At 50.0% G+C, this 11,412-nt stretch overlaps 1 protein-coding gene across 1 annotated transcript; it reads left to right on the top strand.

Moving 5' to 3' along the window:
* The first annotated feature begins 409 nt into the window (after nucleotides 1–409).
* LOC125526611 (peroxidase 2-like) lies at nucleotides 410–1,755 on the top strand. The gene is made up of 2 exons (XM_048691254.1): nucleotides 410–721; nucleotides 808–1,755. The coding sequence occupies exons 1-2, from the start codon at nucleotides 503–505 to the stop codon at nucleotides 1,570–1,572; spliced, it is 984 nt and encodes a 327-aa protein (XP_048547211.1). The 5' UTR covers nucleotides 410–502; the 3' UTR covers nucleotides 1,573–1,755.
* Nucleotides 1,756–11,412: the final 9,657 nt, after the last annotated feature.

The following is an 11,412-nucleotide window of genomic DNA, read 5'->3' as shown; positions in this document are numbered from 1 at the left end:
TTTACCATGTGCTTTATATGGAGTAAACAAACATGTCGCCAGCGAAGAATACACACTGGAGACATCAAATTCAGACGGAATCTGCTAATTTAACCTCAGCTGGGAGAGAAAAGCCTATCCGTCCACGCTGCCTTGCAAGCATTTGAGCTGCAAACCATTCACGATTCACGGATCTGCACATGCCTACATCAACATTCACGACTAGATTATTTATCAACCCGGCCCCGGTTTCCTTCAAGTCAGCGCTCTGTAGCTCGAGGGGATGTGTGCTGAGTTGTGCTCGCATGTTCCTGCGGCGTCTAGGGAGTAGGGAACATGCTCTGCCCGATTAAGAAACGCAGACAGGAGAGCAACCCCTGCCAATTCTCCTTCTGTCCCGCGCGTATAAATGGACGTGCGGAGGAGCAGCGATTCCACACCTCAACCACACGACTGCAGCTTCCACTTTCAGTCTCCGGCCACTCAACACAACTCGGCTCTAGTGGGTCGATAGAGCTCAAGGATGGGTAGGGTTGCGATCTGGATCGCGTGCGTGCTGCTCCTGGCGGCGACATGCCAGGGCAAGGGGGCTCCGGGGCATAGGGTGAGGGTCGGCTACTACAACCGGAAGTGCCGCGCGGCGGAGAGCATCGTCAGGGACGTCGTCGGCAAGGCCGTCTCCCGGAACCCCGGCCTCGGCGCCGGCATCATCCGCATGGCCTTCCACGACTGCTTCGTCCAGGTGCGTGCGCCGTACTGTCAACTGTTTTTTTATATGCATGTAAAGCGACGTACGAGCACGTGGTTAACAAGCAGCGGCTTGTGCAGGGCTGTGACGCGTCGGTGCTGCTGGACGCGACTCCGGCGAACCCGCGGCCGGAGAAGCTCGGCCCGCCCAACTTCCCCAGCCTGCGCGGCTTCGAGGTGATCGACGCCGCCAAGGCGGTCCTCGAGAGGGTCTGCCCTAGAGTCGTCTCCTGCGCCGACATCATCGCCTTCGCCGCACGCGACGCCGCCTTCTTCCTCAGCAGCAGCCTGATCGACTACAAGATGCCGGCGGGGCGGTTCGACGGGCGCGTGTCGCTTGAAACTGAGGCGCTGCAGTTCCTGCCCCCGCCCTTCTTCAACCTCACGCAGCTCGTCGACAGCTTCAAGGCCAAGAACATGGACGAGGACGACCTCGTGGTGCTCTCCGGCGCGCACACCATCGGCGTGTCGCACTGCTCCTCCTTCACCGACCGCCTGCCACCGAACCCCTCCGACATGAACCCGGGCCTCACCAGGCTGCTGCGGAGCAAGTGCCCCGTCAGCCCCAACTTCACCAACGACCCCACCGTGGTGCAGGACATCGTCACCCCCAACCGGATGGACAACATGTACTACACCAACCTGCTCAAGCGGAACGTGCTCTTCATCTCCGACGCGGCGTTGCTCACGTCGGGGAAGACGGCGACGAAGGTGATGGAGAACGCGTTCAACCCCGGGAGCTGGGAGAAGAAGTTCGCCAAGGCGATGGTCAAGATGGCTGCCATCGAACTCAAGACCGCTGCCAACGGCGAGATCAGGAGGAACTGTAGGATCGTCAACAAATAGGGATGCTGGCTATTTGTATTTAACACTCGAACGTGCATGCGTTCGGTTCTTTTGCTGCATTCATTGCATTTTGTTTCTTTCGTTTCCTTTGCTGCATTCAGCTGATCAGGTTGTAATTCGATTAACAGGGCTTTTTTCACGATAGGTGATAGATGCCTGAATAAAATTTTCATTTCCGACTTATTATCCAGTCATCTACTTTCTTTGCAAATGCATTAATTTATGGGGCGACCTGCACCGAAGGTTTAGGTGCGCTATTGCATTAGATCTCCGGTTCATATGGCCTCTTCCCCAAGAAAGATTAGGGTTGCCGTCGGTACGCCTCATCTATGGTGGCCTAGGACCATGGGAGTGCGGTGGATCTCGGCCCTTGCCGACGGAAAGGCTTCATTTTTAGATGGTTCTTTGAGTATTGTTAGGGTTTGTATCCTTTTCAAGAAGGCGAGACGGCGGCGGCTTTCTGAAAATGGAATAAGGTCCTCCCTGTCTAGCCCCGGTCCCGGTGGTGTGCATAGCATCGTCGGTGGGAGTGTGGAGGTGTGTCTCCGGCAGATCTATCTTTGGTGGATCTGCTCGGATTTGGCTATCATTCGTCTACGCTCGTGTGTTTTCAGGTTGTATTCTTTCGATCTACGCTACTCTTTATCAGTGACGGTTGCTGTTCTGGTGCGCTGATCTTATGGGGCCTTACCACGACGACTTCCCGACTGTCTATTACAACAAGTTTTGCCCGGCTCCGGTAAGGAAGAGGCGATGACCGCGGCGTGCCTTCGGCTCGCTTCAGTGCTTGTAGTCGTCGCTGGCTGGTCTATGAATATGAATGTATTTTTTGTTATTTTTTGTGTTCGTTGTACTGCCATGATTGAGGATGAATAGGTCAGAAGTTTCTCGCAAAAACAAGATCTCTAGTTCATCATTCAAAAGGTTTAGAAAGAGCCAATACAAATTTGATTTCGGCTTTCTAAAAAAATTGATTTCAGACATTTAGAGGACAAATTTATTGTTGTTAATAATATAAATTTAGTTGTGAAATACTCCCTCCGTACATTAATATAATACGTGTTTGCGGTTCGACATTGCTTTTGCATTTTCTCATTTTTTACTTGAACTGCAAAAATGTCTTATATATAATTAGTGTACAGAGGTAGTAACAAATACGTAATGAGCAAGGCTTTCATAAGCTTTGAATCTTTTTTTCAAGTATTCTATTTATGGGCCCAAGTTTGACTAATCGAACTAGAAATTTTATGCATGCCACATGCACATTGTGTGATGATGTCAAATTGTTTAGAACCTGTTGATGGCTTCCTGATTGGTGTATCAGGACCTAGTGCACGACCATTGGTGCATACAAGTCATCTTCAACCCCCCCACCCCCACCCCCACCCCCCACCCCCAGCCGAGAGAGAGAAAGAAGACATAGAGCCCGGCTATATAAATATGGGAAAGTATAATTTTCGTCCCATAGAAATGATCCCTCAACTTCAAAATCAGCAAATCTAGGTCCCTCAACTTCTCAAACTAGATAAGTTTAGTCCCTCATACCGCCTTTTGTGATTTTCATCCCGGCTGGACATGGTTTTCACTAAAACTTGATAAATCATTGGGGTTTGACTGCCATGTCACGGAGCGGCGATGGCATAAGTACTCGGCTGTGGTGGCACTACACGCGGGACATGGTGGCCTGTCTCATGGGATACTGGACTTTCGCCATGCTCGCCGTTCAAGTCATGCGGCCGGAAGCGGCAGGGGTGCAGGCGCCGTGGCGGTTGTGGTTGACGTACGCAGCAAAGGCTTTGGATGCTCACGTGAAAGACACACACGTACTTGACGTTGTTCCCTTCGATTTGTACTGGCTAGAACATGCACCCATCGTCTCTGCTCCTTCCGCGACGAGATCCACATGTTGCGGATGTCTTTCAGGCCGCGAGGTGGTGGCCGTCGAGCTCGACGTTGCTGCCAGCCGGTTGGCCGTGCCGATGCCTTAATCAACGATGCATGTGGCTGCCGGCGGGCCGGCTGTGTTGTGTCAATGCTTTGATCCACAACGCATGACTCTGTAGTAGTACTGCCCATTTTTGCATGCCCTTGTTCAATAGTCCTTTACAGTCTTGGTTTTCTTGAAGGCGACGTGCAGCACGTGCACGACGGGCTTGCGCGGTGCATGCAGGCGAGCATGAGTAGCTCCGACTTCAGATCATCGGCCACAAGGTGTTCCACCGTCCTGTGGCCGCTACATAGGTACACCTCCTCCGTGCGGTACACGACGGCGAGCATCACCCGACAGTGACGGTGCTGGTCATGCTCCCCACCGGACATGGCGGCATGGCGTTGAAGTGGCCAGTGATGTGGCAGTCAAACCCAAATGACATGTTAAATTTTTAGTCAAAACCATGTCCACGTGCGAAAATGTTTTACGGGACCATGATTCAACCGAACCTACGCTCGACACCATTGATATCTATATACTATTCATGAGGATCCATGCATGGTTGATTAAAAAATTCAGTTCACATGCATGTCTATTCATGAGGATTCATGCATGATTAATTAAAAAATGCAGTTGGCATGCATGTCACAGATCCACATGTAGTAGGATGTTAAATCGTACGGCATAGACCATAAGTTCGGCTAAACCATAGTCCTGAATCACGTCTCTCGTTCACGTGAGAGGAAAACTACCGAAAGTGGTATAAGAGGCTAAACTTATCTAGTTTGAGAAGTTGAGGCACCAAAATTTACCAGTTTTGAAGTTTAGGGATCATTTATATACTTTGGCAAGAGCTGAAGGACAAAGAATATACTTATCCCTATAAATAAAGCCAAACTGGTGAGTCATCCAACAAATAACACAAAGTACTCTCTCTGTAAACAAATATAAGAACGTTTAAATCAATAAAGTAATGATTTAAACGCTCTTATATTTATTTACGTAGAAGAGTATCAGGCAAGTAACCGTCACACAAGCCCAATGCAAACCATGACGGTCGGGCAAATAGCCATGCACGCCACCCAAAGGAACAACAAAATCATGATTAAAGCTACGTCCTTGGAGGAGCAGGCGCTAGACAAAGGTCAGTACTAGAGGCACGGATCTTGACGATGATCGTAAAGACGGTGTCAGTGTCATGGCCTTAGCGAGAGGCTTCCATTATTTTAACAGGGCAACCATTTTAAAAAGACAGGCAGCCCAATGTTTAGGAAAAACATGTTCGGTAGTAAAATTGTTCTAAGTCACCCAGAAGGACCAAACGAATGCAGCGAAAGCAAGCCAAAACACACAACAAACTGGCCTGGAAAATTCAAGAGATAAGTAAAGAGATCATCGAAACATTTCGGATTCCAGTTAAGGTTCAACAATGATCGGATGCAGCTCCAGCACATGCGAGCAAGATCACAACTAAACACAATGTGTTCTGTGTTTTCGTTCTCTCGACAAAGAGAACGGCCAGCAGCTGCAGGTCCACTTCTTTTCATGATTTGATCAGCCAGCAAATGAAGTCTCACCGCCTGTCAAAGAAAGATTTTGATTTTAGAAGGAATATGTGCCCGCCATATCGCCTTGAAGCGATGGTCACGCCATCCTTGAACAAGTTCCATGTAGAGAGATTTAACTGAGAATCTGCCCGAGGACGAATGCAGCTAAACGAGCTGATGTGGAGTCTCCGAGAGCACTTGAAAAAGGGGAGCAAGCTCCTGCCAGTTCTCCATCTCTATAGGAACAAAGCTCGATACAGCTCTTGTTAGAGTTGTGTCGAATATAGTGTACAATGTAGGTTACAGTTGGACTTGTAGTTGTATTGTGTTTAGATAGGATATGGAGTCGTGTCCTAGTAGGACACTTGTATCGTAGGCCTTTTACATATAGCGGGGCTAGACACACGATGTAACCTATACCAACATAATAGCACAGGCGCGTAAGGGGGAGCCGGCGGCGTGTGCCGGCGCCCGGGTGGCCGGTGTGCGGTATTGTGACGGTGTCACGGGGAGGAGCGCCCGTAGTCATGCCCCGGAGATGTAGCCATATCAGTGAACCTCGTTAACAAATCTCGGTGTCGTGCTCGTGTAATTGCTTGGTCCTTGGATGATCTACGGTATGTCTCGAATTTATTCTAACAAGTGGTATCATAAGCTAGGTTGTGAGGTGACTGTCTGGTTGATCTAGATGAGATGGAGATACCGCGGAAGGATCAAGCGTCGGCGATGCAATCGGAAAATACGCGCGGCAATGCAATTGCATGGAGCAGCGTCGAGTTGGATTCGGAGTCGGCGAGATTGAAAGATGACTTGTAGGCTGCAGCAGTAGCACGTGCAGCAACGCAGCAGTTTGGGCAAGGTACGGTCCAGCACGGAGGCGAGCCAGCGGAGCCCAACACGGGCGCGCGTACGTGTCTAGAGGCAGCGGCAGGTTTGGCGGTTCTCTAGGTGCAATCGGAAACAGCAAGTCACGGAATTTGTTATGAGAAAAAAAGAGGAGACCAAGTCTCCACGTACGACACGGAAGATAGGCATGCAAATCAACTGGAGAATTAGAAAAATCGCAAGAGATAATCCGTTGGAAAGCAGAAGGTCATGCCAATGCAAAGCTGGCATTGGAAGTTTTTTTTTAAGAAAAAGGCATAGCCCGACTTTATAGATAAAGCCACCAGACAGAGTTAACAAGGACCCAGACAACCAACACAGAAATACCAAAGTATCAAGTCAGAACACGAAGAGGAATGTCTAAGTACATGGCTCCCATGCCAGTACACGACACGCAGGCCGGAAGAGGATAAGATAACGAGGCAACGCAGCGACGTCTACGGGTCCGCTTTGTTTGGAAGGATGGAGATAGCAGAATTTCGGATCTTGGCCAACATGGCGTCAAATGCATCCCTGTCCTCCTCCTTAGTCAATAATCTCCACTGTTGCAGGAATATACTAGTCTTAAATAAGCAATCAGCAGGCTTAGCAGGAAAAACATGTTCGATAGTAAATTTATTCCTTGTCGTCCATAAGGACCAACACATGGCCGCAAAGCCGACCCAAAACAATCTCCTCTGGGCCCCAACCAAAGAATTAGCCAAGGTTCGTAAGTCCGCAAAGGAGGTCGGAGCCCAGGAGACATGCAACCATGATCTGATACAACACCAAAACAGCTTAGCCAGGACGCAGTTAAAAAAAATGAGGTGTATCTTCTCTCGTCCCACATAGAACACAACAGTCATTACCCGGACCATTACGCTTACGGATTTGGTCACCCGTAGGTAGATGCCCACGAGAGGTTGCCAGAGAAACACTCTAATCTTAGAGGGGATGCGAGCTTTCCAAATCCACTTAAATTTGGAGGTGATGGATCCCTCAATAAGTTTGCGATACAAGGATTTAACGGAGAAGCAGCCAGAAGCAGAATGGGGTCACACAACTGTGTCTTCCTCCTCCGAGAGCGAAGGGAAGAGGGCAGCAAGACATTGCCAGTCTTCCAACTCTACAGGAGAAAGGGAGCGGCGCAGCTGAAGGTCCCAATTATTCGACGCAAGCTCGGAGATAGAGATCTGAGGGTTTGGACAGTAGGAGAATAAAACAGGAAAAGTAGAGGCCAGCGGCGAGGCCCCACACCACCAATCGAGCCAGAACCTAGTAGATTTCCCATTTCCAACAACATATTTGACTAGGCCTTGAAAGATAGGCTGAAGTTTAACAAGATCGCGCCAAAATTGAGATGCCCCAGACGCACGGGCAAACATAGGGCTACAGGAAGGGAAGTATTTCGCCTTTAAGATGGTGAACCACAGAGGCTTGTCCTGGGGGATGTTCATGATCTTTCACCACCATTTGATAATCAGACATTTGTTCATAACCAGAGTGTTAATGATGCCCAGCCCCTCAAGGCTTTTGGGCTTACATATGGTGTCCCATTTAACCAAGCGATACTTCCGCTTGTTATCGGCCGCGTTCCAATAGAAGGCCCCTCTATGTTTGTCAAAGCCAGCATGAGTACCCATAGAAAGAAGATAGAACCCCATCAAGAACATAGGGAGGGAGGAGAGACAGGCGTTAATTAAGGCCACTTTGCTCGCCTGAGTATTATATCTGCCCCTCCAGGGCATCACACGATTACCGACCTTGGTCACCACAGGAGCAAAGTCCTTGGCATAGAGCTTGTTAGAAGTGATAGGCAAGCCCAAATACTTAATAGGGAAGGAGCCCAGAGAGCAATTTAATAGGCGTGCCACCCTTAGAGCCTCGACGTCAGAAACACCCGTGACAATAACTTCGCTTTTAGAGAAATTAATCTTGAGCCCCGAAAGAGCTTCGAAACAGAGGAGGAGAAACTTGAGATTGCCCATGCAAAGATCATTAAGCTCCACCAAGATGATAGTATCGTCAGCATACTGAATATGCGTAATTCCTTCCGGAATGAGGTGGGAACTAACATGGGAGATATGACCAGCCTCCGCAGCTCTAGAAAGAATGTTAGAAAGGGCGTCCGCAACGAAGTTAAAAATAATGGGCGAGGCCGGGTCACCTTGCCGCAGGCCCCTAGAGTTTTTAAAGAAGTTACTAATATGCCCATTAACATTAATAGCAGTGTGGCCCCCCATGACCAACTGCATGATACGGTGCACCACCCCACTGTCAAACCCTTTTGCAAGAAGGACTTGTCTCAGGAAACCCCAACTAATCGAATCGTAGGCCTTTTCAAAATCTAATTTGAGTATAACTGCCTTGTTCCCAGATTTGTGAATATCATGAACGATTTCGTGGAGACAGAGAACTCCGTCCAGGATGAAGCGCCCCTTGATAAAAGCCGACTGAGTATGAGATAGGGTGCGATGGGCTACAGGGGTGAGGCGAGTGGCCAGACACTTGGCAGGAAACTTGGCAAAGTTATTAATGAGTGCGATAGGTCTAAACTGGGAAATTAAGTCTGCACCCTTAATCTTGGGAATAAGAGAGATCACCGCATAATTCAGCCTGGAGATGTCAACTGTGCCCAGGCAGTACCCTTGAATCACTTGGCAAATAAGATTTTTAAGAATCGGCCAAAACTTTTTAAAGAAGGGGATAGAAAACCCATCCGGGCCAGAGGCAGAATTAGGGTTAGCCTTCGTGATAGCAGAAAAGATTTCCTCTTCATAATAGGGGATCATCAAGTCCGAATTTTCCTCCTGAGAAACCAAAGATCCCTGGTACCAGAAGTTAGCAGCAAGCCTGAAACCCTGATCAGGCTTGGCGGAGAGAAGGGAAGAAAAGAAAGAGACCACGTGGTTAACGATGGTGCCCTGGTCGGAAGTACAAACCCCATCAATGATCAGGCTATCAATTAGACATCTGCGCCGTCTCCCATTCGCAATCGCAAAGAAATAAGCAGAGGGGGAATCCCCTTTAAGGAGCCAATTGGACGCGCCCCTTTGGCGCCAGTATATCTCTTTAAGCCGATGCAGGTGCATCAACGCACGCTCAAGGGAGAACCGGAGGGACCAGTCAGAATCAGATAGGCCAGAGGCGTCCGCCCGAGCATCAAGGGCCTCAATCTGGGTCAAAAGAAGGGCCTTCTGCCTACGCTCCTGGGCCGAATAGTTCCGGGACCATCCCCAAAGGAATTTGTGAAGCAAGGCCGAACAATTATGCCAATCATCCATGGGTCCAAAGGAACGATGAGGAGCAGAAAGTATCGCACTGATTTTAGAGCCCAGGAGGTCACAAAAACCCTCAATAAGGAGCCAAGAGGCGTCAAACTGAAATATGGAAGGGGAAGAAGTAGAGTGGTTTCCAACGTCAAGAATAAGAGGGGCATGATCTGAGCCCACAATGGCCTTAGATTTAAGCGTCGCAAGTGGGAAAAGAGAGTCCCAATTCGAGCAAACAAGAACGCGGTCTAGGACGGAGCGGATGAGAGAAGGTTGGTGGTTGGTCCAAGTGTACCTAGATCCCACCCTAGGGATCTCACGCAGAGCGCAAGAACTTATGAAGTCATTGAAGGCGCCAGCCAGCGCCCATGAGAAATTACTAGTATTCTTGTCTGCGGGGGAGCGAAGCAAGTTAAAATCACCACCAATCACCAAGGGGAGCGAACAAGCTTCTACTTTATTGGATATTTCGTCCAGGAAAATGGGAGAAAGGAAGTGGTCGGCCGGGCCATATACAACCATAAATTCCCAGAGAGAATTAAGCTGTCGATGGAAAAGCACAGTGCTAGCCCAAAAGATACCATGATCAAAAGCAACAAAATCAAAAACATCCCGTTTCGAACCTAGCACAATGCCACCAGAGTGGCCCGAGGAGGGGCAGAAATTCCAATCAAACCGATCCGCCCCCGCGATAGAGGAAAGCTCACGAGGAGAGAAAGAGGATTTAAAGGTTTCAATCAAGCCTATCAGGTCAATATTGTCCCCCCTGACCAAATCTTTAATTTGGTCTCGGCGTCCCCGAGTGCCGAAACCTCTGATGTTCCAGAAGAGGGCTTTAATTTGTAAGAAAGATTTTTGATGCGTAAACTCGACCTGCGGGGAGCCAAGCAGGATTTAGCCTATTTAGAAGCCCCTTTTTTCACTTGGGTCCCAGCCCCATCACCAGCGGCCACCGCCTCCGAACCCCCAACAGCCACAACTGGAGGGGCAGGAGGTGTTGCGGCAACTTCCTTAGCCTTAGCCAAAGCCGCCTGGGCCACTTCATTATCCCTAATGAGAGCAATCAGAGAAGAGGGAGAGCCATGGTTGTGATCTAGAGAAATACCCGCGTCTGCGAGTACCTTAGTCAAGTGATCATCCGAGAGGGCAGGTAGAACAAGCCTAGTAGGTGAAGAAGAAACATGAACCAACTGTGCAGGGGAAGGAGGGATACCTGAGGCGGGAAGGTCCCGAGCTGCCGCCCGTCGAGCCGCCTTGTCGACCACCCTCAAACCATTGTCCCGGATCCAGCCACTCTTGCGAGCCGTAGAAGATGGGGACCGGATCGGGGAGGACCGCACCGCAGCCGGAGAGGACAAGCCCGCCACATCACCCAGATCATCGTCAAGACGACAGCACAGACCCGCTGCAGAGAGCTTCGTACCCGAGGAGGCCCGACTTCAAGCAGAGAATTTGCGGATAGAGGATTTGCGCTTGGAGGAGGGGACCGACGCCACACAACACGGGGAAGCAGGGAGGTCTTCAATGCCCGAGAGCGACGGGGAGCCCGGCCGAACAGGGAGGTTGGAGCAGACTCCCGACATAGGGGTACCCGCAGGCGGAGCAACAGGGGCAGACTGAACAGGCGCGAACTCCATCTGATCCTTCCCACCGCTCCCGTTCTTGGGGGCATTCTCCTTGAACAGCTCGCGACTTTCTGAGCCCATGCCATCCCACTCAGACGTAGTAAAGTGAGGAAGCAAGCCCCCACTAAGATTGCCAACATTATCAACATCACCAGCATGATGATCAGCAGCGGGTGGGGGCGGTGGTGGGGAACGGGAAGAAGCAGCCCCCTCCACGCGCACCCGGAGCCTGAAGCCATCCGCAGCAGGGAACACATCGACACTTCCATGAACACACAAGGGGTCAACCGCCCAGATCTTGAGACGCACTGGTCCAAGAACAGCCAAGGAGTCCTGATCCACCAAGATTGGTTTACCAATGAGAACACCAAATGCCATGACAAATTCGGTAGAGCGGAGAGAAGGAGGGATATCATCAACCAAAACCCAGATCTCAGAGAGGGGGGAGATAGGCTTCGCCTCGTTGGCAGCAGCTTTAACCGAAATGACCAGTTGATTCAGAGGGAGGGTGAAGCTCATGCAAGAGGAGATCATCTTGAGGCTGCTTTTAGAAGGGAAGACCACTGCAAAATCAAAGTCAGAGAGCTGTCTGATCTGCCAGT

Source organism: Triticum urartu, unplaced genomic scaffold (genome assembly GCF_003073215.2).
Source record: "Triticum urartu cultivar G1812 unplaced genomic scaffold, Tu2.1 TuUngrouped_contig_1086, whole genome shotgun sequence".
Taxonomy (NCBI): domain Eukaryota; kingdom Viridiplantae; phylum Streptophyta; class Magnoliopsida; order Poales; family Poaceae; genus Triticum; species Triticum urartu.
This window is presented reverse-complemented; position numbering and strand designations above follow the sequence as displayed.

Excerpts from the sequence above, each read along its gene's own strand:
- LOC125526611 (XM_048691254.1), top strand. The coding sequence starts at position 503 with ATGGGTAGGGTTGCGATCTGGATCGCGTGCGTGCTGCTCCTGGCGGCG. Across the intron at positions 722-807 it reads TCCACGACTGCTTCGTCCAG|GGCTGTGACGCGTCGGTGCT; the intron begins GTGCGTGCGCCG and ends CGGCTTGTGCAG.